This window comes from Passer domesticus, chromosome 3 (assembly GCF_036417665.1).
Source record: "Passer domesticus isolate bPasDom1 chromosome 3, bPasDom1.hap1, whole genome shotgun sequence".
Lineage (NCBI taxonomy): Eukaryota > Metazoa > Chordata > Aves > Passeriformes > Passeridae > Passer > Passer domesticus.
This window is the reverse complement of record NC_087476.1, coordinates 116740889-116764002: the sequence shown is the minus strand read 5'-3', so window position 1 is coordinate 116764002 and position 23114 is coordinate 116740889. Positions and strand designations below refer to the sequence as shown.

Here is a 23114-nt window from a genome sequence, read left to right as displayed (position 1 = left end):
CCTCTTAAGTTTTGCTCTGTTGGGAGAGAAGTGAACACATTGATGAAAATTGAAAATCATATTTATGTAAAAGAAAGGTGTTGACAAAAAGGCAGATCCAGTGAAAGGTTTCAATAATGTCAGAAAGGGAGTAGATCACATTAGATGCAGCCACTGACAGTCCGTTGTGTGACAGGATTGGCTTCACCCCCGCAGCAGGGACAATTACAGAGAATAATGTGTGGTCCTATTGTTTTTATTTGAGGAGATCACTCTTTCTACTACACAAAAGCCAATATTGCAAAACTTGAACACGAGGCTTCAACAGAGCAGACTCAATATCAGCAAAATATATTTGGGAATGCCATCCTACTACATCTCCAGGCATTTTGTTGCTGATCCTATGGCCTGTTCCACTGTAGAAGGATGTGGGGTCCCCCTCTGAGTGCTGTATTGCCTTACAGCACTAGACTCTGAGCACAGACTGTAAAATATACTGCCAGTCTCTATCACATATGGGTACTTTCCCTTCCTGACTAGTACACAAACAGGTTGTTGTCATTGTTTTCATTTTTTTTTAAGGCAGAGTGTTGCCTTATTCTAATTTCTGATGACAAAGCTTGATCAATTTATGCTGTTTCTCATAATAATTATTAGCTAGACTCAGGATTAAGACAGTGTTGATTTCACTGTGAAATGTAGAATCTAGGTTGTGGTAAAGAGTATTGCCTAACAGCTTTTTTTTTCCCCTCTCTCTTTTTTTTTTAAAAGCAAAATTTATTTATTTGCTAGTTTCCTTTTGTATCTAATGATTAGGAACAACGTAGGAAAATGTAATTTTTTTGGCATGAAATACAAAAGAATGGACCTTCCAGCCCTTTATTAAGTGAATTAATATGCAAAGAAAAACATTGATATTACACTATAAGTTAAATTACTCCATTGTTTAAGTTCATTTGGAAATTAGAGATAATACTGAGAACAAGTATTCTTCACTTCCTGAGAATTAAAGTAAAACAATCAGGAAAATCATAGAATTACAGAATGGTTTGGGTTCTAAGAGACCTCAAAAATCATCTTGTTCCAAGCTCCCTGCTGACGGCAAGGATGCCTTACATTATCCCAGGTTGCTCCAAGCCCTGTCCAGTCTGGCCCTGAACACTTCCAGGGATGGAGCATCCACAGCTTCTCTGGGCAACCTGTGTCAGGGCCTCACCACCCTCATATTTAAGTTTATTTTCTCCCCCCTGCTCTTATTTACCCACACGGCTACATGTGGTGACAAAAGTTGTTTTGTGAGAAGGAAGCGTTAGTATTTAATGAAGTAGGTTTGCTACTTGTATGTCCTTGGAGTTCATGTGTTAAAATCCTTATACTGATACATTTATGCTTTACAGTGTCTGCAGCTACAAGCAAGTGCTCTCTGAAACTCTTTGATCTTACAGGTGCTCTTAGAGTAAAACTCTTGTCCTCATTGCCTTTCCGCTTCCATCCTCCATCATCACACAGTTTTCCTTCCAGGTCTCAGACAAGGCTTTTCTGTACATGGAAATCCACTGCAGGTGTCCTTCACTGTCCTGAGTGATGGCACAGCCATATCCTCTGGAAACTCTCAGGGCTTGAGGAGAAAGGACTACAATTTTTGCCAGATCACATACAGATTTTCTCTGAGTCACATTATGGGATTGGCCACCTTTTATTCCATACCATAATGCTAGACTTATGGCCATACTGGTTCTAATATGGTAAAACATACTAGTGCCAATGTTAATTATAGGTGAAATGGTAGCCAAAATCCTGAAGTGTATTAAAGTTGGTTTAGCTTAATCTGTGTATTTTAGTTTTCTGCTTTTTAGTTCATAAATAATTTGTGGGTTGCCTGGACTGATCCCAGCAGCTGAAGAGACCAAATCAGTCATAGCTTATGCTTTTATATTGCTGGTGTATTTAAGGTGGCTGTTAAAGGACCCCACTGAAGAGGCAGTGTTACCTGTGAGGATTTGACAAAGTGAAACACCAACTTAACATTTGTCATGTTTTTAGACACTAGGTTTGAAGAAATATTTTGAGGGAGAGAAATGAGAAGGCTTTGTGCTACACTTGTAGTACTACCAGCCAAATCATCCCAAATATATTCCATATACAGCTAAAAACCACAGTTTTTGATTTATCATTAGTCAATCTGCCACTGTTTTTATCTGGAGAGCTTGCTGTCACAACATCTGTAAAAGAAAATAATTTCTTAAGAAGAGGCAAACCCAAAACCTTTACCTTTGTCCTGTGGCCACGGCTCGCTCGAGCGAGCTGAAGCCGGAGCTGCTGTCACAGTGCTCCATGTGCCAGGGAAGGCAAGGGCTGACATTGCTTGCGGTGTATGGACTGGGAAAGGTCAGGGTCCACTGCTCAATAGCATGTAATGTTCAAGCTATTTCCCTGGTTTATTATTAGAACAGCTCAAGACTTGGCTGAAAAGTCACGTGTATTGGCCTCCCTGCCTTCTGTCTGCTTCTGCTTGCACTTAGAATTGCTGGTTTTGCCCAGCTCTTCCCCTCTGTCCTGGGCAGTGTGTGCCCCCTTAACTGAGCTAAGGATGAAAGTCTTGGCTGTGTTGTCTGGACACTCTAGAGAGAGTCTCCTACTTTTTTTCTGTCACCAACTATACCATGAAGGCTTGTGCTGCAGTGGCAGCCTCCCTCCTTGCTGGGTATTTTTGAGAAAATAAGCAGCATTGTTTATTGAAAAAAGATTCATGGGATGGAGAAATGGCTAGCCTTTGGAAGTTATGGATTAAAAATCAATTAGCAAATGAGAAATGGGCAAATGAGCTCTTCTCTCAATGGAAGAGGTTAACAGCAGTATTAGGGGGAGTGGTGTCAGGAGCAGTTTTGCTCCATATATTTAACAGTGTTTCCAGCAGAGCAGTATAGAGGACTGTAATTTGCTGATGACTCAGAATGACTGACATTATATATAAACTTCAAAGACTTCAGATAAAAATTGCAGAATCCACAATGGAATCATGTAAATGACTAACCCGTGCATGGACTCTTAATTAGTTGTAACTCCTTGGGGAGAAGTTATTTGAAAGTGATTTTGGATGACTTCTTGAAAACAGTTATGTCTGGAAAGGCAAATCAAATGCTCAACTCTTAAGATGTTGCTGGGGATGGTGTGTATCTTAGGGGGCTCTGTAATTAGAATGCTGCTCTCAGATGGAATAGTGAGTTACCAAAAAAGTATGATATAGCAGAAGTAGAGTTTTGTTTGGCCAAAAGCTGATGCTCATTGGGGAATGAAGGGATGGGGTAGAGCATTTAATGGCAGTTGTCAGAACACTTGCCTAGCCCTGGTTTTTCATCACTTAAGGACTTTTTGATCCACAGCTTTTATCTCCATGCTTTAAATTGCTCATTGGCTTTTTTTCTTAGGTGAATTCATATTATTGATTTTCAACTCCCATAAGCTTTTCTCATTTCTGTTGCATTCACTGTTTTATGTGAAGAAGAATCTCCTTTTATTCATTTTTAATTTGCAACACCCTGGTTTCATCTGATATCCCCTATTTTTTTTGTTCACCTGGAGGTTTGAGTTGAAGGAACCTCAGTTGTTGTAACTACAAGGTGGCTGTAACTACATTACTGTTGTAACATAATGTCACTGTGCACACCATTACAATAACAGTTTTGTTGTATAGACTTGTTGTAGAGCTTTGCTGATGTGTAAAGGGGGAAATGCTTTAGATGAAGAGATTTTTGTTTGTTGTTAATTTTCATTTTAACTTCAGCTGTTTGTTTTTTTAATATAGAATTAATCTTGATAAACTGTTAAGTTTAATGCAGTGTTACTTAGTGCTATATTGCAAATGATTTAGCATTGTAATTCAGCTCTACAGTGTGATTATTATTTAGATGTATTTCTGTTTTCACAACTAGGTAATTCTTGACTATAATAATAATTTTTGAATATTACTTGATTCTTGAACTGCTGTTTAATAATGTCAGCTTTTAGGGAAATAAACACTGTGTCTCCATCTACTGGATACACAAAGGGACCCATGCATTTTGCCCATATGTAATCTCCTCTTTGCTAGCTAATGTGGGAAGAATTTGGAAAACATGAGTGGGAGGTCTGTCAGATGTGGGCAGTGGATAAATAAGTCCCAGTGAGTAGGGTTTCAGGGGAGGAAGGACAGAATGGCATGGAGAGATTTGTACACTTTCCAAGGTACAACGTGCAAAAGGTCAGAGAAAATGTGGCAATGCCTATAGGAACAACAATCAAATCCCTTAACTAGTTGAAGAAACATTTAAAGGACTGTGGAAACAGATGGTGCATGAGTTAAAACTGTACAGGAGCAACTTACCTTCTGCAGTAATTTCAGCAAGACAGTTATTTCCGTGGTTGTTACTCTCTCATTCAATCACAACATGCAATTACTATAGCAAACCTTCTGTCATATTGCACACGTTTTCACACTTGTCAGAGGAAAAGTCATAAGATTAAACAATATGGTTTAAAGTACTGTTTAGTTATGAATTTCATAACTGCGGTTAAATGCAAGACAGAAGCTTTCTGTTGGAGTAGACCTTAAAAGTAGACGAACCAGGGGAACAGACTCTGGAAGAATAACAAGTAGTGTTGGCCATACAAATCCCGAGAGCACAAATGGAAATTTAAGCATTAAATTAATTAATTCCTTCAAATCAGTCTGAAAAGAAGCAATTACAGCCCCGTTGTGGAGTCACTACATGTGAAGAACACTTGCTGAAATCAATGGGTGCTTGGAGAAAAGACAGCAAAAAGATCTGGGGCTTTAGTACTCTACCAACATTTCCCCCTTTGCTTTTATACAGTCTTTACCATGGCACATGGTATGGAACCTTGCAGTTAATTCTTAATTCTCTTCAAGGTATTTGAAAACAAGAAACTGTAAACCCATCTAACCATGCTAAACCTTTATTATCCTCAGGTAAAAGTTCTTAATTTCCTTCATTTTCCTCCCTGCTTTGGGATTTTTTGGTATTGGCTGGGTTTTTGTTGGTTTTTCCCCTTTTCTGTGTGCTATATTTGTTCTCCAGAGCTGGTATCTTCTGACATACACATAGCTGAAGATATACATATATATATATATAATCTGCTTTTGTCTGTCATGCTAAATAGTTTGCATGAATGATAAATATTAGTAATGCAAGTGGTTATTCCTTATAACATTTCTTGAATAATAATTTGTCTCTGGTTTAGACCTTTTCATGTCTGTCTTTCCTTAGGAAAAAAAAAAAGGAAAGCAACAGCACGGAGATTTCAATATGCCTTTTTTTTTTCTTCTTTTTAATGAAAAAGGCATCTGGGGTTAACTCAAGCAGAAAATAAAGGGAAATCAAAGTGATAGCTATATTTTTGTGTTTCATTTTGATTGCACTGTGCAGTTTTCTTCATTTGGGAAATATGTATTTATAAAGAGAGAAAAATCTTTTTGCCTGTTATTCACTTTTGCTGTTTTTGCCATTTTAAAAATATACATACCAGTTATTTCCATACAGAATATTTGAAAGCAGGAAGAATTTGACAAGTCATTATGTTACTTGAATTCAATACAAAAAAACTGTCTAGATCATTATATTAAACAGGAGGACATAGAAAATTAAAGTCACAGTTCCATTTAAAATTGTTAACCTTGTACTTTTTGCAGAAACACCTCTTGAGAGGAGGAGTATATGTCTGTAACAGAATGAAAGCTGAAGGAATTTAGAGAAAATAGACATATTTTTTCAGATTTTGGTTTTTTTTTCTTTCTACTTTTCCCATATGTGTGACGGCCTTTTTTGCATTGACATTGAAGTTTTATTGCGACAAATCTCGACACATTTTCTGATGCCAAGGAAAGTGTTATGCAGATTCATTCAACTTGGTAAGAAACACTGTTGGGGTTACTCAGAATGAGGAAATGTGCCAGAACCTGCAAACCTGGATTGGCCTCTCTTCAGGGCTCCTCATTTTCTGAGTGCCCTGTTGAAGACATTGCCAGTGATTTTTCCAGAAACTTCTTTCAGGCAGCGAGTGTGTTGTTTTCTGCTTGCTGAACCAAACCCAGTGTGCCAGAAATGAGGTATCCAGAGCTGCTGACCTCTTTTTGGTAATACTGGTGCAGTTTAACTTGTTTATTTGTGTCATTCAACAGCAGTTTGACAGAGAAAAACCAGTGGTAATAGGATTTGGATTGCAGTTGAAGCTGGGGGTTTCTTGCTGCCTGCAATGGCTCTGAATCAAGCCGCAGATGGTGGCGAGATTCCTGTAGCTGCTGCTTTCCTTGCACAGGCATTCCAGCAATGCGGAGAGCAAGGCAAAGCCTCAGGAAAAAATTGTAAAGTGGATCTGAGAGCAGATGTGCCCCAGCTGCAAGGGAAGTGGTAATGGAAGCAGTGAATGTGGAGCGGGGTGGATGGCGGCAATCCGTGATCGGGGAGGAGTGTGCAGAAGGATGGAAAGGAAAAAACAGTTCTGTAGGGGTGACAGCAGATAATAAATAGGGAGGGTAAAAACTGCACTGAGGGGACTCACAATGGCCATAGAAATACCTGTAGGGATTGTGCCTGGGGACAGGAGAATGTAAGCTAAAAATATGAATAACCTCCTTAGTCTTTAAAAAGAGTCTCAAGTTGTCTTTACTGTGATTTATGTCACCAGACCTCCTCCACAGAATTGCAGTCGCATAATCCACAACTGCTGTTATTTATTCTGGATAAAGAAGGCAGTTTTGACTGTGATCTCCCTTGACATTTTCCAAGGTCTGTGCCTGTCTCATACCTTTCATCATCGTGTACTTCTTCAAGGCATCTCTCTTACCTCTCTCCAAAAGAAACATGCATTGCAGTCGCTCACCCTGGACCAGAGTGACACAGACGTTACAGGTTAGGGGAGATCAATTGCATAGCCCTGCTCCTCTTCACCTGGGAGGATCTTTGATGTGTTGACAAGATTGGAATCCGAATGTGGCATTAACCCACTGTATTGCAGTGGTTGGGGTGGCAGGATTGATATAAAGTAGTATCTCACTCAACAAGGTATTCTCCCTTTTTCATTTTACAATCTGTGTCAATGACAGTTGAAACTATTAGACCTGCATTAAAATTACATATTACTTTATATAAATGGAAGCTATAAATATTGCAAATAATAAAAAACTAAAATTACACTGAGGTTCAGAAGCCGGTATGTCTAAAACCTTCAAAATTAAAGACATTTAGAGGAAAGCCTCAATATCCATCTCCCCTTAATTTATCTCATTATTCTTGTTTGTCAGAGTATGATCTCACTACTATGTTAATATCATTTAATAACTTTTTCTTGCAAGGTTGGCTCAGATCTGACTCAAACCGCAGTAAAGGTGCAGTGGTATTTCCTTGAGCATGTTGGTTTAGATGAAGCAGTAAGAACAGGCTAACCTAGTCTTAAGGATGAAGTAATGGTTACTGTTGTCAGTAAATACTTTTGTTGCTGAGTATCTCCTTTCTAAAGCTTTTATATCAATATATAGTCTTGTGGTTTCTTACTCCTTTTTCTTTTCATTTGAAAATATTATAAATGTAAAGCTACTGTTGATCTGTAGATGTGGCACAAATTGATTTGAATGAGGGACCTAGACACTAAAATTGAGCTCACTAAGAAGTTGCTAGCAAGTAATTATGTGGATGCTGGAAATGCTGATGCTGCATTAGGTGTGTCCTCTCCTACCAGTCCGTGTGGGCTTGGGCCAGGCTTGCAGTGCCAGCATCTTCTGAGCACCATGTATGGCTCAGCATTGGCATTTCCTGGGATGGAAATCTCCCTGGGCTACCTGGAGCCTGCACTGAGTCTAGCACATCTGATTCTCACTGCTGTGCTCCTGGGCATGAAACCAGTGCACAAAACTGAGGGTTCTGTGTAATTCTTAATTGACTCTTTGGAGAAACAGGGGGGATTTGCTGGCCTTGGAAGTCCCTGCTTGTCTCATGAAGCTGGAGAAATCTGGCTCAACATTTTTCATTAAAAGTAATTTTAAATTGAATCAGTGGAATAATATTCCTGTGGTGAGGACTCCGAAGAGAGAGTTCCTGAATCTTTCTGGTGAGTGCATATGATTTCCTGTTCCTTCCCTGAGGGAAGGATCTGTTTCACCTAAATTTAGCTTGGGTATCTAGCTTCGCTCTGTAGTCAACAGTTCCCCATGAGAGCCATTCATTTGACCTAAAACAGGTCAAATTACCCTCTTTATTAACTGTAGAGGAAACCTCAGGCCAGAAGTCCAGCCTGGAAATGGGCAGGCAGAGATGAAACTGGATCCCAGCTTTCCTCTTAGCAACATACGTATAAGATGAGGTCTGTGGATGCTACAGCATCTTGTGAGTAGAAATATGTCAGTGGGGAAGACATGCCCAAAGCCTGCTGTGCAGGTGCCCTGTCAGGCTGAAGGAATGGAATCCCTTAATACAATAGGTGGTTTTTTTTAAGTTAATATGATTAAATAGTATTATTAGTCTTCAGAAAATAGTCCATAACCTTCATTTTTAAAAAAAAAAAAGTGATAAGGGCTATATCTGCATTGTTCTTGTGAAGGAATTTGCATCTTCAAGCTCTTCTTCTCAAAGTAATTGGACACTGAGAGTTCAGAGACTGTAGAGGCAAACCTAGAAACTGCTCTGTGCTCTGTAGCACCATGAGGCTGATGTAATATGGGGCACCTAGTTGAATGTTCCTTTCTGTTCTTGGAAAAGGAAGAATGATTTTTAATTTCTTGCTCTTCAGCATGAAGGAAACTCATAACTGTTCTCTGCTGGGGCTGAAAGCACAGCACAGATGTGGTTCAAAATCAGTTTGTCATTCATTTCAAGCCTGCTTTGGCACAGGATGGTATAGAAAGAAAAAAATAAATAAATCTGTTCTAAATTTGCATTTGATATTTTATTCTTTCCTTATCATCTGCATTTTTGCTGCTTTAATTGGTATTTCAACTGCAATGGCTTCTAAACATCCTAGGCAAATTATAAGCTGAATTATTTCTGTCTTTTTTTTTTTTTTTTTTTTACTGTACAAAAGGTGGACTAAAAACTAGCTGAGTTGCTGGGATTTACAGGGTGGTGGTCTGTGGCACAAGGTCCAGCTGGGACAGTCACCAGTCATGTACCCCAGGGGCTGCCTGTGTGGCCAATGCTATTAAAGATCCTCATTAGTGACTCAGATGATGGGAGACAAAGCACCCTGGGGAGTGCTCAGACAGCAGAGAGCTGGGAGGGCCCGTGTTTAAACACAGGAATTGACTGACTTTCTCTCTGGTTGGTCAAACAGCAGAAGAGGTTGCCCACAGACATCGTGGGGTCTCCGTCTTTGGAGATCTTCCAGCCTCTACTGGTCCTGGGTGACCAGCTTTAGGTGGCCCTGCTTTGAGCAGTCGGGTTTCATGTCTCAGTGTTTCCAAATATAAATGCATGATGATTTTTAAAATATGTGCCAAACTTTTAATGTGTAGTTCCCCCACAAGTTTTTCACTTTAACTACAAGTATTCCAATAGTTTAGGGGGAAAAACAGGCAAATCTCACCCCACAACCAAATTTGTATGTGGAGAAATCAGATTCTTTGACTCAATTTCAGTCCAGACCTTTATCCCAGCAGTTAATTGTGCCATTACTTTTAATTACTGAAAAATTCTAAATTTGAAAAATTAAAAGAAAAATCAATGAGATTCCTCAAGTAGTGAACCATCTTAATTTAGTTCCATATTACAGTGCACTACTGTCTCATGTAGATCATTGTAGCATCTGGTTTCAATGTCTTCAAAAGTCTATCTTAAATTCATGTAGTTAGAATACACAGATGCTAAAAAGAATTTGGAATTTTTAGTAGTCATTCCTCGATATTTTTTCATCACACTCATTGTTGAATGAATGTCATTTGGTTGAAGTTTTTGATTACTTCAGTAAAAAAAAATTGTCATTGTGTGAACTGAGACACATAATTTAACAAGAAGAATATTGTCACACAGCAAACAGGTCATCAAAGGATGATCCTCCCCTGCAGCCACCTGATCTGTTTAGTTTGGTTAGGAGATTTTAAAGATACTCTTTTTGCCATTTTAACCTCTTAAGTGGCCTCTCTCAGTAGCTGCTCTCTTGTGTAAACAAACAAAGACCTCAACCTTTGTGGTAAATACTTACCCAAAGCAGTGGGACCAGCATGGAGGGGAAACTTGTGGAGGTCCTCTGGAAACCTGACAGATGTTTGTTTTCTAGGTTGTGTTGAATTTCTCTGTGCACTTGTTGCAAGCTGTTTTAACTGAATAGTAGTACTTCAATCAGTTGACAGTAGATTTGTGACAGGTTCACCACACACTGTTTTGCCACACAGCTGCTGGATTTTTATCCTAAATTTGATTATTCCTGCGTATCATTTTCTAAACTTGTTGTTCTTTGGAAAGGTCTTCAACCACAATACAGGAAGGATATTTCACATTGGGTGTGAATCCAAGCTTCAGCTGTAGTTGCTTGACCAGCACTTTGTTAGCTGTCAGCAGCCTTTGAGAACCTGATATGTAAACTTTTAGGCTTTGAAATGGCTGAATGTTTATGTTTCCACCAAAAAAATTCCCTCCAATGTTTTTGGCACTTGGGTGCCCTGTGTTTGGTCTGGTGAAGAGAACCTTCCAGTGTGTGAATGAGGGAGCTTGTATAAATGCTTGAAGGCTTGCATGTGACATGCTGTGTTCAAGACATTGGTTATTTTTGAGGTGATAATTGCTTTTTTTTTTTCATTTTTTAAAGACATAACAAATAGGCTAGTGTTGTCTGTAATGAAAACTGATCTTAAATATTGTCATATTCCATTATTCTTCTTTTTTTCTCTTCACTTTCAGAATAGGGAGTTTTGTTGGAATTCTCTATTTATGAATAGAGAATTTTCTTTGAATGATAGTTGCTTCCAAAATCTGTTGTTTGCTGAATTACGGTTCAGACTTATGACCAAAAGAAAAATAATTTCAGGAGAGAGGCTGGAAAATGGTATAAGATTTTAATTTATTTTTCTTCCACATAGTAGTAGAAGGATTTTTAAAAGGCAAAAGGATAGTATTATAGTTAGTGGTTTATGGAATCATTTGGTTTATAAGTTTGATCTAGTAACAGCAGCAAAACTTGACTTGAGTGTTTGATGTTACTGATCTTAAATATGTGTATAGGTACCTGGTGAATAGTTTGTACAGCAAAAGGTGTACAATAGTCCCTGAGGTCTATAGTTTTATTGTGTTTTTTTATGTTCAGTTTGCATACAGCATGTTATTTTGGAAAGCATCTAAGGTGCACAAGCTTTTTAGGAGCTTAGGCTGATGAACAGGAATATCAGTAATGCAAGGTGCATGAAGGAATGTCTGTCAAACAGGAGAAATAATCCTCTTCATAAGATGATGCAGTGAAATCAGAGAAGGGTTTGTGTTTGATGTTATTTTTGTCTGCTGTGTCACGTGCTGGAAGAAAAGTGCTTACCTTGCATATGGCTTGGCTGTGGCAGAAATGACCCTGGGAGACCAGTTCAGAATGCTGAGCACTTATTTTGAAGAAAGTCCTTGCTCTGTGTAAGCAATTAGGAGCTGTGGCTGCAGTAGGAGGCATCTGGTCATGTAGACTTAGTAATTGTATTCATCTAATGTATAACCATTAATACATTGCAGCTCAGTGTGAACTAGAACCCCTTGAAGTAGATAAGCCCTTAAGTATTAAAATACCCAGGTGCTCCTTACTGAAATGTCTTAGAGTCCAACTTGGCCTCCTCATGGTGAGTGTTGTAAATGTTCCTCATAAAGCTGCATTACATTTCATCCTAATTAGCACTGCTGCTGTAGCCTTGGTAAAGACACATTGGATTAAAAAGAACCAGAGGCTGAGAGCCCACATTTCTCTCCTACAGGAATTAAATCAATTTCAGTCTTACAGTATTCACAGACCTGATTTAATTTGGCTTCTTTCTCTAGATGATTGCAAAAGCACAGTAGTAGGAAGCTTCTGCCTTTATTACTTATGTTTAACTTCAGAGTTGTGCCTGTTTTGAGTGCTATCAGGGTAGCATTTCTTATTAGTCCCCAAATAAAGCAAATATGCTATTTTGGTAGCAAATAAATTAAAAGTTCATAATTAAATAGTGGTTACCAGCAACAAATTAAGATGATAAATGTTTTTATTGTGAAAATAGGAATGAATGTTACCTACTGTGAAATGGATTTTTTTAATTGAACTCAGATACATAATTAAGCTGTTATTAATTGGGCACAGAAAAGGTTAGAAACCTTAACATCTTTTGTCCATAAGCCAAATATTGTAGTATGTTGATATCCATGCTGTGAATTCCCCATTACTGCTCTGCCAGTAATTTCAACCTGGCATCTAGACTAAATTGTCTCCCTAGGAGCCAAGAGGAAACACGGCTGATATGTGATCTCAGGCATGGGTCTTTCTTGAATGAATAAAAGCACTGTCACATTTTACGAAATTACATCTGCTGGTTATGTGCTGTGATCATCTCTGAATGAGGGAGAGGGCAGAGCTCATCTGAGTTATGGCACAGACCCATATTCCAAAAGAACTTGATGGGATTTTATACAGTCTTGTAATTCCATTCCAGATCTGTTTCAGCTGCATGACAGAAACTGGAAGCAAGGTAATGATTGTGCCTACACAATAATTTTTAAAGTGTTCAGAAACACACAGAACACACAAATTGCCAGCCAGAGCTTGCTGAGCAGCCTCAGAACACATTGTTCTGTGAATGGAGATGAACAAGTTTGACAAGTGGCTGCCATGTAGAGCTGAAAATGCAGTTCTCCTCTTCTCTCTCTGAGCAAAGATGAGAAGGAAGCTTGTTCCCCTGGAGCCCTCAGGTGCTTGGGTCTGGCACCCAATACACAGCTGTGGTGCCAGATGTTGGCACTGTGTGCTGAGCCTGTCCCACGGTGCAGCAGCCAGTCTTGTAGACTCCTCCAAGGTCCCTGTCACAGCTTTAAATAGGTTCATTTAAGGGCTGGGCTTGGTCTTAGAGCTCTTTTAGAACCTTGAAGATCCGTGATCTTGCTCAGAGCCGTGTCAGCCCGATGCCCTTTGCTTTGCAGCAGTGAGGAGCCTGCAGTGACCTGGGGGGAGCTGCTGCTCTTTGCTGCCAGAGGGCTGCAGACCACTCCAGCCCAAGGTCCCCCAGTGGGTGGCTTTGTCACACACGTGGGGATCTGAAGTTAGTAGTGGAGCTGTGTCCCATGGGCACCATGTGGGGTGTTGCCCAAGGAGCCACGGGATTGATGGAGTTTGGAGGTGCTGCAGGACTCTTTCCCCTTACCTGGTTGTGGGGCCAGTAAGAGAAGGAACCGTGAATACTCTGTTACTCCTTTTCTGAGGCAAATGAATGTCTAAGGCCCATGCTGTTATTCAAATTCTGCAAAGAATAGAAAACAAAACACTTGTTTGGAGCAATTATCTCTTAACATGTGGAAACTGCAACAGTGGTGAATTTTAAGATCTTTTTCTAAACTGAACAAAATTGTCCTTTATGCTTCCCTCTGATTGTTGAAATATCTGTTGCCACTTCAGCCTGAGCTCTGTAACCGTGTGGTGGTTGGTTTTTCTTTTTTCTACTCCATTCTTCATTTCTTTAAAGAGCTGATTCTTGTGATTTATTGGGTACAAACTACAAAGCTAAGTACTTTTCAGGATGTAAGTTGTAGTGGCTATGAGAAGGAATGAGACTATAATTCTCCTCCACTTTATTTTAGTTAAGTATTTTCAGAGGGGAGGGGAGGATGTATTCTTTCCATTAGACCTCTCCTTTCTTAATCACCATTCCCTAATTAATTCCCTGGTTAAATATAAAGCAAGCATTAGCTTTGAATAATGTTTTCCTGTGTGATTAAGTAAAGAAGAATTTTTTTCTTTTGTATGATGACTCATTGCTGGGGGATCTGGAGGGAGCCTCAGGGTGGATATTTGAGACTTTGGGTCCCAGGTGCTCTCATACCTTTGAGCTGTGTCTGCTGTCAGTCCAGAGGTGGGAGGCAAAGGCGATATCACATATCAGCTGAACACAGAGTAAATTGCCTCTCTCCTGAAACGTCAGCTTTGTTTTTTCCTGGTGGAAAACTGACTCTGGCTCATAGAAATGCAAATCTCAAGACAACACATACAGCTAGCAGGAATGTAAATTATTGTTCTTCCTGGCACAGTGTCTGTAATATTTCTTGTTGCATGATGCATATTCTTTGGTGTCCAGACTGCCCCAAAAATGTACTCTTTCTTTTCACCAGCATCTGCCAGTTCCTCTCCCTGTACCAGTTTGCAAACCTTTGGCTTGTAGCTGTACAGCTGTGTTGGGTCACACCATAAACCGTGTCCAAAAGAACTGAGGTCAAGAACTGAATCAAAAAAAGGAGATTGTAGTGAATGAGGGCATGGCAAAGAGGCATAACATAGTCTAAGCCAGCCAAGCTTATTTTACTGATGAAGAAACATTGTCTGGGTAGACCCAGATGATATGACTTTGTTTTTTGCTACTGTAGTAGCTTATGGTGTTCATTTTTAGCTCCTAGCATCAAATTTTAGCTCAAAAGGCAGTTTTAAGAATGAGTCTGTGTTCAAATGTTGCTTGTAGCTCAAGATGTGAAAAAGAATGCAGTTTTATTAATGTGGCAGCAAGGAGAACATATGGAATATGTTTCATATAATGACATGAGAATGCCTGTGATTTGACTGCTGTATCCGTGAATGCTGTAACATATAATCTCTGGGTGTTGAAAAACGGGCATTTAAAAACACTCTTGGTTTTGATAAAAAGTAAACAGAAATCCCACTGATCTTTTTTTTTCCTTTCATATGTTTTACAGGCCTTTCCCTGTATTTCAACTGGAATTTATGGTAAGACACACCTTGGATGTCACTTATTCTTACTCATTTTTCCCTATTATTTGTATTTCATACAGTGATATTTCTTATCAGATGTCTCATCATTCATTTTATCTCACCAATATATTTATACTGTATTAAATAACGGTGTCCCAAAATCTTTGGCTGTGACTGGATGCTGGTGTGCTGGGAAGTAGGATACTGTTGTGCAGCCCTTAGCATAACCCTTAGAGCCTGTGAGCCAAGACCTGCAAATGTGATTGCACTTCTGCAGTAACTCTTAAACACACTGCTGTTATTTCAACAGGGGAAAAATAGGGGTCTGGCAAAATTTTCCATCCAGAGGGAAAGAAAGATGCCATCATGTCCAAGACTGGCCAAAAAAATAAGAAAAGCCAGCTTGCTGGAGTAACAGGAAATTATCCTAGTTCCCTTGAGTTTTGTTTCCACCATTTTAGTTTATTAATTTACATGCAAATTTACATGGCCTGAAGGAACTGGAAGGAAATGGTTATTGTAAGTCCCTTGCTTTGTTGCAATCATAAGGTAATCCATCACTAACAGTTAACTGGCTTTTGGTTGGCATTGTGAAAGAAGTGAGCATGATATTTGAAGGAGGAAAAAACCAAGTAGTTCAATATTTAGAAAAAAGTTGAGAAATTTGAGAAAACATGCAAACTACAAAGATAATTTTTTTCTTTAAACAGTAACCTATGCTGATTTTTTTTTGACATTTAGATCAAATAAATGATTGCAGGTTTGATTACTTACATGATTTAAAGTTTTTAAAATAAGGGTGTTTTAAAGAAACGTGAGGACGCTCCATGTCTTGAACTGTTGAAGGCCAGGCTGGATGGAACTTTGAGCAACTTGATCTAGTGGAACGTGTCCCAAGGGGACTGGAACCAGATGATCTTTAAGGTCCCTTCCAACCCAAGCTATTCAATGATTTTATGCTAAATAGCAATAAATAAATAAATAAAAACAGTCATTATCATGTAACAATGAAGTATAACATGTCCTAACATATAGTGATTGTTAGATAAGATAATTTGAGCTTTGACTAATTAGATCATTCAGATTCAGGAGGGGAGAAATGAAGACAGAAATATTTAGGCTTGTTCCTTCTATTTTAAGGACCTCTTATTAAATTTTTTTATGATTGTACATCTGAAACAGGCTTCAGAAGGTAAAATCTAGTTCAATTTGGGTGCTGTATTCCCTTCTACTTGAACTGCATTTCCATTGTTGCAGAAGAACATGCAGATGCCATTTCCATGAGCACTAGAACTGGCTGAATTGAAATCTGGTTTCAGATGAAGCTTTGTCTCAGTTCTCAGTTTTGGTCCCCCTTTTGAATTTGGAGGCGAGCTTTGCATTTTAGTCCTTGATTCATTGGCTTAAATCTTGACCTTTTCCATAGATACATTTTTGTTTGATATACTTACTTTTGTTTACATTTGGTTTTGTTTGATACATTTATTTTAGAAAATCAAGCAAGGTATGATGTAAGTATATGGAAATTACCAGTAAGCGGGAGGTACAAGGAGTAATAGTTCACATTATTTTAGGATTGGCCTAGTTAGAAGAAAAGTCTCAGCAGGTGAGAAATATGGTTCCCTGAAGCCAGCAGAGAAAGTTGGAAAGGATCTCTGACAGGAATAGTAAGTTTATGTGAAGTTTTCAGTGCTTTTTCTCGAAGGTAGCTGAGGCATTGCTGAAACATTATACATTGCAGCAGATGCTTTTTCTCTAATTGTTTGCTGTTTTCACTGTTGGAAATAAATTAAAATGCATTTGGGCTAAAATGCTCTGGTTTTCTGAAGCTGCTTTTTGAGGGTTTTTTGTGGGGGGAATACAGCCTTTACTTGATTGTACTGTTTACATTTGAAAATATGTTTTTTATTTCTCAATTAAAGTACTTCCCTTCTTTCCAGACTTTCAGATGCACTGCCTGAGAATAGTAATTAAACAGGCAGCCCTGCATTTGGCTTCAGGTGTCAGTATTTTCAAGAATGTTTGATAGCAGTTGCATCCCTAAAATTACACTGGTGGGTGGTGACGTGTTTGCAATGTAAAGTACACAGAAACCTCACAAAACTATGCTTTAATATTTTTAGTTTTGTTGGGGTTTTCCCCTTTATCCATGCATATTCCTTTAGATAAAGGCTGTGTCTAGATGAAAAAGGGGGTCAGCCTCATTCCTGCTGGCCAAGCTGATTTTAGGGTATCTGTGCTGTGCACATAAGACTGGACTGTCCCAGTCAAGCAGTAGAGAAGGAACACACTTGCTATTTCCTCATCTTGGATCCACACAAACAAATGCTTTCCCTTCAGAAAACCCTGGCTAATTATGCAATTTCTCCTACAAATTGAAGTACAGAAATTTGCTAGAGGTTGGCTGAGTATATCCAGTTTGAAAATCTGGGTTGAGGTCTGCTCCAAACTCCTGCAGATGTGTGGATTGCTCACCTGCACTCTCGTCATCAGGACAGTGTTCACACTTCTGTGGGGAGCAGTCCGTTCTTGTTTTCATCACTGCAGAGCACTCTCTTACTCCCATAAAAAGGAAGCTGGGAAGAAACAAGCAAGCAAGGCTTTTCCTGAGATCTTGGCAAAGGGCAGATTGCTTTCCATGAGAAGAGTGTTCGATAGAAGAAAGGTCTTCCCTCCACCCCAAACAATTTCCTGGTGCTTCTTCTCCACTCATCACGCTGTGGATATTTCAGTTTGAACAAGTTATAGCCTTGAGAAGGACATTTGGCTGCTGCACAGTGCCAGCAGGCAAAACTTTGATTTTCATGTGTTTAAAGAGTGCTGGCAACAAATCCACTCACAAAAGATCTTTGATTTAAAAGTTTGATTCAAATGAGGGATTTAATCTTTGAAAAATGACATAGGAAGCAACCAATGCTAAATATTTGTAAGGACTAAAAAACAAGAGTCTGCCCACAGGCATGCTGGGAAAAAAAAATCCCTATGAGATCCCAAATCCCTAATATATTTTCCTAAGAGATCCCTGTCACCTTTAATAAGCTTAAGAACTGCTAATCAGTCTAAGAAAGCAAAGGATGTGAAGGTTTATATCCCCATGGATCCCTAGGTTACTCTCTTCGATTGCAGTAAATGCTTTCGTTTATACCAAGAGCATGAAGTTTCCCAAATAAAATTCTTTTGGGAGGAGGACTGAGGATTTACATCCCTCCCATGGTATTAGGGGGTATTGGAGTATCAAGCTCCACACATCCTTGGCAGCTGTTTAGTAATACACAAATATAAGCCAGACCAGTTCGATTTTTAGGGATTTTCTTACATTTTTGTCTCTTTTTCCTTTTTAAAACAATTTCGCTGTCTGTTTGGGAAAAAATTGTAAAAAGGGATGAAAAAATCTATAGACAAATCTATAGTTCAGAGGGTACAAAGTGCTATTTTAGGCTGCAGTGTGTCAGATTTTCATGTTATACCAGTGGATCACCATTTACATGTCCAGTTTCCCCTTAATTACTGTCTTCTTATGTCCAAAGTACCTCCAGAAGAGGGGATTTGGGGGGGAAATGCAACTTTTTTTAGTAGATTTTCTGGAAGAGCACCTCATTAAGAAGCTCTCCACAAATGGTGGTGTTTGCAGACTGTAGAGTGAACAAGGATGTTGGATATGGTGCTACAAACCTTCCAAGCCACAAAATTAGAACAAGGCTTTGCAGATGGATGTAAGGAGACAGGATGTTTCATGTTTGTCACAGATATTTTGAGGGATAATTGTGGGATAGGCTACATATGGAGGGAATTGAAGATGTTATGGTCTATGCACACCTGTGTGTTATCTCCTTACTTTACAGTAATACAGGGCTGGGCTTTGTTCTGAGATATTTGAGTTGGCAACATAAGGTGCTCTTTGACACCAAAAAGTAGTATTTAAATGTTGTTTTAAACAGAGGAGAAGAGAAGAAATAAAGTGGAGGGAAAAAGATGACACTCTGAATTGCAACTGGTGTGTATTTCTGTCTCTACATCACTATAGCTGTATGATGTACCTTAGCTTGATTTAATGAAAATTTTCTCCTCTATCCCTTCTGAGAAGAAATATAAAGGCAGCTCTTAGTTTTCTTATGAACTTTTATTTGCATTAATTTTAAAATCAGAGAAAAAGATCAAATGCCACAAAAGTGCAGAATGTCTGTGATGGTTTAGGTGGTGGAAATGCACAGTTTCACCAAATTTTAAACATCGTTGTTACACTGAAGTAAATCTTGCTGCTGTAGAATCAGGCCACTGAGGCTTACCTGTAGCTTTTGGCCTGGTCATGGCAAAACATGGCATGGGTTTTATTTTTGCTATGTGCTGCTGAAGGGAAGTCTGAAAAGAAAAAAGTAGAGTAAATTGGCTGTGTGTATAGGAAATATAGAAGTATATAATCTGTTCTTAAGGGAAGATGCAGGGAGGGAGCACAGCTCTTCTGGTTTGCTTTAGATTTGGGAAAGAGGTCCTTTGGTCTTGTGCCAGCTTGTGTCACCACTGTCCTGAGCCCCACTCTATCCTGCTCAGAGTCCAAAGAGTGATTCATCCTGCTGCAGAGGGCTGGGAGCATATCCATCAGCTCTTCTCCCCTTGAGGTGATCCAAGGTAGATTATAACAAGGGATTAACCAACAGGTGTTCTACTAAAGGACTGTAAAAGCCGTCGTAAAATCTGAGTCAGAAGACTAAACCAAATGTTTTCAAAGGCAGAATAAATTCCTGACACAGGGTTAAAGGTTGAGGCCATCTATTTCCATCTTTCTCATCTGTTTCTTTCCTCATTTTTCTGTTGGCATTTCATTTCTAGAATAGATGTTTCTTTAATGAGCAATTCTAACAAGGGTTGCACTGTCATCTTTCCAAGGAAGGAGTTAGCTGTAAATTTTTCAGAGCCATATATACCAGTGTGTAATAAGTAATTATGAAGTATTTTTGTATTTATCTTCTGTCTGGTGCTTTGAGTTCCTGTCACCATTAAAAAGGTTTTATGTTTATGTGATCATCAGAATTTGGATATTGTGATGTCAGTTGAGGTTCTCCAGGAAAATGGATATTATCTTATAAATTCTTTGTGATAAAAAAAATCCCAATCCAGTAGGTCACAGAAGAAAAGTTCCTATTAAAAAGATTTTCATAACTAAACTGATTTTTAAATTTTATTAGCAGCTCCTCATCCCTCAACTTAGACCACATCAACTTTTTTGACACTGTTGTTTTAAAAGACCTTTTTTGTAACTCATTGAGAGTGAATTGCATTTTGTTATTTGCTCATTAATTAGCATAATGTAATATGTTTGCAAAAATGAAGATATATGAGAACTCATTCTTTGACACTTTTTTTGGGTCTGATCACCAGTTAAATAGATTATTATTAAAAGTAATGGTAACAGCTATGAAATTACTATTATAATATTCAACTAATCCTAGAAATCTAATTACTACTTGTATAAAAATTTGTTGCATGCATTATTTAACAGTGTTCTTATTTCAGATAGTGTGGTGTCCATGATACTAATTGGTGTCTTCCCATAATTTAAATACTAAAAAATTATTACAGGGAAGTGTAAATTGATGAGCTCTCAGCAATCTAAAATTAACATTCATGTAATGTATTTAGCAAGGAGAAGCTCTAACTTGATTCCAGATGAGAGACTTAATAAGCTCTCTTTTTCAATGGAAATTAGCTTTTTATGGATAATGTCGTTTGACTATCTAGAATTTTATCTATTCTGAAGGTCTTGCTGACTGGTCCAATTTGCAGCATTTCCCCTGAACACTAGAGGACAAATCCTGTCCTTCATGAAAATGACATTTAGTGAATGTCCTTAAAAATTTCCCTTTGAAAGCTTAGACTGTTGACTAGATATTCAGTTGCCTCATGGCATCTCTTCTAGTCTTTTCCATGTTCTCTTTAGGAAGAAATAAAAGTCTATGTAGTTACTTTTTCCTCTTAAAATTACATTTATATTTCAGCCATATTTAGATTAGATCTATATTATTATATTATTGTGCCTTTCAACCTTGCAGCTGCCCACCCTCTTTAACCTCACTGCCTGGGTTCTACTCTGCAGCAAACAATTGTGTGCTCCCTTGCCCTTATTTCACTGTGTTTTCCATCTTGAAGCTACTAGCATGGCTCAAGTTGCTTTAGCAGTGAGCTTTATAGATATCTCCAGACTGCTGAAGAAAAGCCAGGAACATCTCCAAAGGCATCAAAAACATGTTGAGCTTTGGGCCCTTTTCCCTTTTTTCCTTTCACTTTTTGTATTATTATTTTTTTGTCAGGTAACTATCCTGCAAAGCATAAATAAGCTGGAAAAGTTCTCTGTATCCAGAAAGCATATTGGAGATCTTATAAAGAGGGCTTCAGCTGGTCAGATATATTATTTGCTTTCATATTTGTGGTTTTCTATTCAAAGAGCTAGGAATGTCTCAATTACCATGATGAAAGTTAAAACTCTATATTGTTGTATACCAACAGAATCACTTAATTCTCTTTTCTGAATTTTTTTGGCTGATGGCAACACCATAATCTGATGTGTTTGTTCTGTGCCTTTACACTCCGGAAAAGCTAAAGCTCTTTGAAGCTAATTTGTTAAGAAATGAATTGAAGTAAGAAAATAAAGCTATGTGGACCTCATCCTAGAGACATTGCATTAAGATGATACATGAAGTATAAAATATTTCTTGGTAAAAGGCCCAATTATTGCTATCCACATTTTTTCTTTGATGTAATCTTGCCCCTTGCCCCAGGAAAAAGATGTCTCTAAAACTTAACTTGGAGCCCAATCCATTAGTGAATTCTACCGTGGTTTTTTGGGTGTCTTTTAAGCATATTCATTATTAGATGTAGTGTGAAAACATAGTCATTATAATAATATCTTTTTCATGCCTTCCCACATTTTAGCACTTAGCAGTGATTTCATTTACCTGTGCACTCTGGCATAACTAGTCTTGCATGTAATCTTAGTTATAGCACATGTTCTGTATACTTTGGCAGCTCGATAAAGCTCACCACTGGCAATGTTTCTATTCCTTTTAATACCATGCAATTGTTTTATCTGGAGTTTACAGATGTAAACAGAAGGAAGCTGCCATGAAACCCGATGAGCACGATGCCCTTAGTTCCCATGATTTAATTTTAGGCAGTCCTGTGAGGAGCAGGAAGTCTGGCTCAATAATCCTCATGGTTCCCTTTCAGCCTGAGATATCCTGTGACTCTGAGTGTATTCACCTGAGTCCCACTCACAGCTTAAAACTCATTCTCTGAGGACAGAAAAGTAGTGCGAGTCTTTGTGTGTCCTTGCAGAGCTTTTAAAAGCCCTGACACACTAAAGTTGAGTAGGAGTAATATTTGTGGTGTCACATATATCAAATAGTTTTACCACAAAGGTGTTGACCTTTGGTATCTTTCTGAACTTCTGTGACTGCATTAGATAGTAAATGCCTCAGGAAAACAGCTTCTGTTTCCCATTAATTCTTTTGTTTTTAATGCAAAGGGTCTATGTGTGGTCTGGACACAGAATATTGTCATACTGGGCCTTATTTGTCCTACTTTTTATTCTCCATAGCAGACGTTATCTCTTACTGTTTATATATGCAATATCTATTGTAATGGTCCTAGTCAGTGTTGGAGACCCTTAATACTACTCTGGTACAAATATAAAAAGTCAACATATATATAAATTTACATTACCAAAGTAATCTCTTGTTCTTAATTTTGGTCAGACCTAGAAGTTTGGAAGAAATGTGTGTGAGAATGTAGAGACTTTTAGGTGGCTTGTGAAAGGTAAAAATGTATTGTTGCAAGGGCAAATATCTTTCTCCTGAAATGAAAGAAGGGATCAACAGAATAGACCTGCTATTCCGAGACTCATCAAAGTACCTGAAAGTCAAGCTAAAGGCATCTCTAGCTCTGAGAGTCATTCACTGTGTTGTCCTTTTTCCTGCATCTTTGTTAAATTGTGATGCTGCCATATATCACTGGAAAGGGCAACTGCCACTGAGGCAGAATAGCAGAGCTGAATGGTTCTGTGCAGTGAATGACTAATCCTGTTTCTAAGCCAAAATCCTGTTTATAAGATGTATTCTGCAGCTCTGTACACTGCAGATCGTGTTGGCAGCTAGGTTAATGGAGGGCTGCCTTGGGCCTGGAAGAGAGTTAGTTGTGCCTTTTTGTCTTGGGAATGTATTTAAAGCTATTGTTTGCTGCATATG

The 23114-nt window shown here is 38.5% G+C and overlaps 1 protein-coding gene across 7 annotated transcripts in view; it reads left to right on the top strand.

Moving 5' to 3' along the window:
- Nucleotides 1-23114, top strand: part of MACROD2 (mono-ADP ribosylhydrolase 2) — an 841176-nt gene that overhangs the window by 549932 nt on the left and 268130 nt on the right. For all 7 annotated transcript variants that reach the window (XM_064415411.1, XM_064415413.1, XM_064415412.1 and 4 more), the window contains one exon: nucleotides 14862-14892. In XM_064415411.1, the coding sequence (XP_064271481.1) occupies nucleotides 14862-14892 (31 nt within the window). The remainder of the gene's footprint in view (nucleotides 1-14861; nucleotides 14893-23114) is intronic.